This window comes from Loa loa, assembly GCF_000183805.2.
Source record: "Loa loa unplaced genomic scaffold supercont3.5222, whole genome shotgun sequence".
In the NCBI taxonomy this organism is placed as follows: domain Eukaryota; kingdom Metazoa; phylum Nematoda; class Chromadorea; order Rhabditida; family Onchocercidae; genus Loa; species Loa loa.
The window spans coordinates 1-602 of NW_018113396.1; the positions used below are offsets into that span (position 1 = coordinate 1).

The following is a 602-nucleotide window of genomic DNA, read 5'->3' on the forward strand; positions in this document are numbered from 1 at the left end:
AAATTTAACAGTCAAAGAAGAGAGCGTCAAACGAAATAGTGTAGAGGAACTCGCACGGAAGAAAAGGGAAAGGAAGAAATTGCTGTGTGATTTATGTGGAAAGATCATATCACATATAAAATACCATAAGTTGTCTCATACCGGGGAAAAGCAGAACAGTTGTCCGACATGCGACAAAAGTTTCTGTCGATCATACAACAGGGATGTGCATATGAGAATTCATACCAAACAGAAACCGTACATTTGTCCGACATGCAATAAAAGTTTCAGACTAAAACAACATTTGCAACATCACCTAGTAACTCATGACAGGAATGAATGAATCTTCACCAGTACTGCCTGCATTAAAGGTTTCCTGAATAATCGCTTATAATTACAGAAAAAGAATCATGAAAGAGGCTGAAAGACGCATTTTGAACTAAATTACGGCTTGTTTTGTTGGTTGTTTGGTATTTCCTAGAAGTTATATTTCTATATTTAGTCCTTATTTTAATGATAACATTTGTCGCGAATTTTTACTCGCGAGACTCCAACCATACAAATATATAATTAAATAAATTTCCTATTGTAAATCATCTGACCAATTTACATTGTTTACAATA

At 34.2% G+C, this 602-nt stretch overlaps 1 protein-coding gene across 1 annotated transcript; it reads left to right on the forward strand.

The window, feature by feature from the left end:
• Positions 1-82: 82 nt before the first annotated feature.
• On the forward strand, positions 83-322 carry LOAG_16262 (zinc finger protein; the record flags this gene model as incomplete). The annotated part of the gene is made up of 1 exon (XM_003151750.1): positions 83-322. The coding sequence occupies one exon, from the start codon at positions 83-85 to the stop codon at positions 320-322; it is 240 nt and encodes a 79-aa protein (XP_003151798.1).
• Between the last annotated feature and the right edge of the window lie 280 nt (positions 323-602).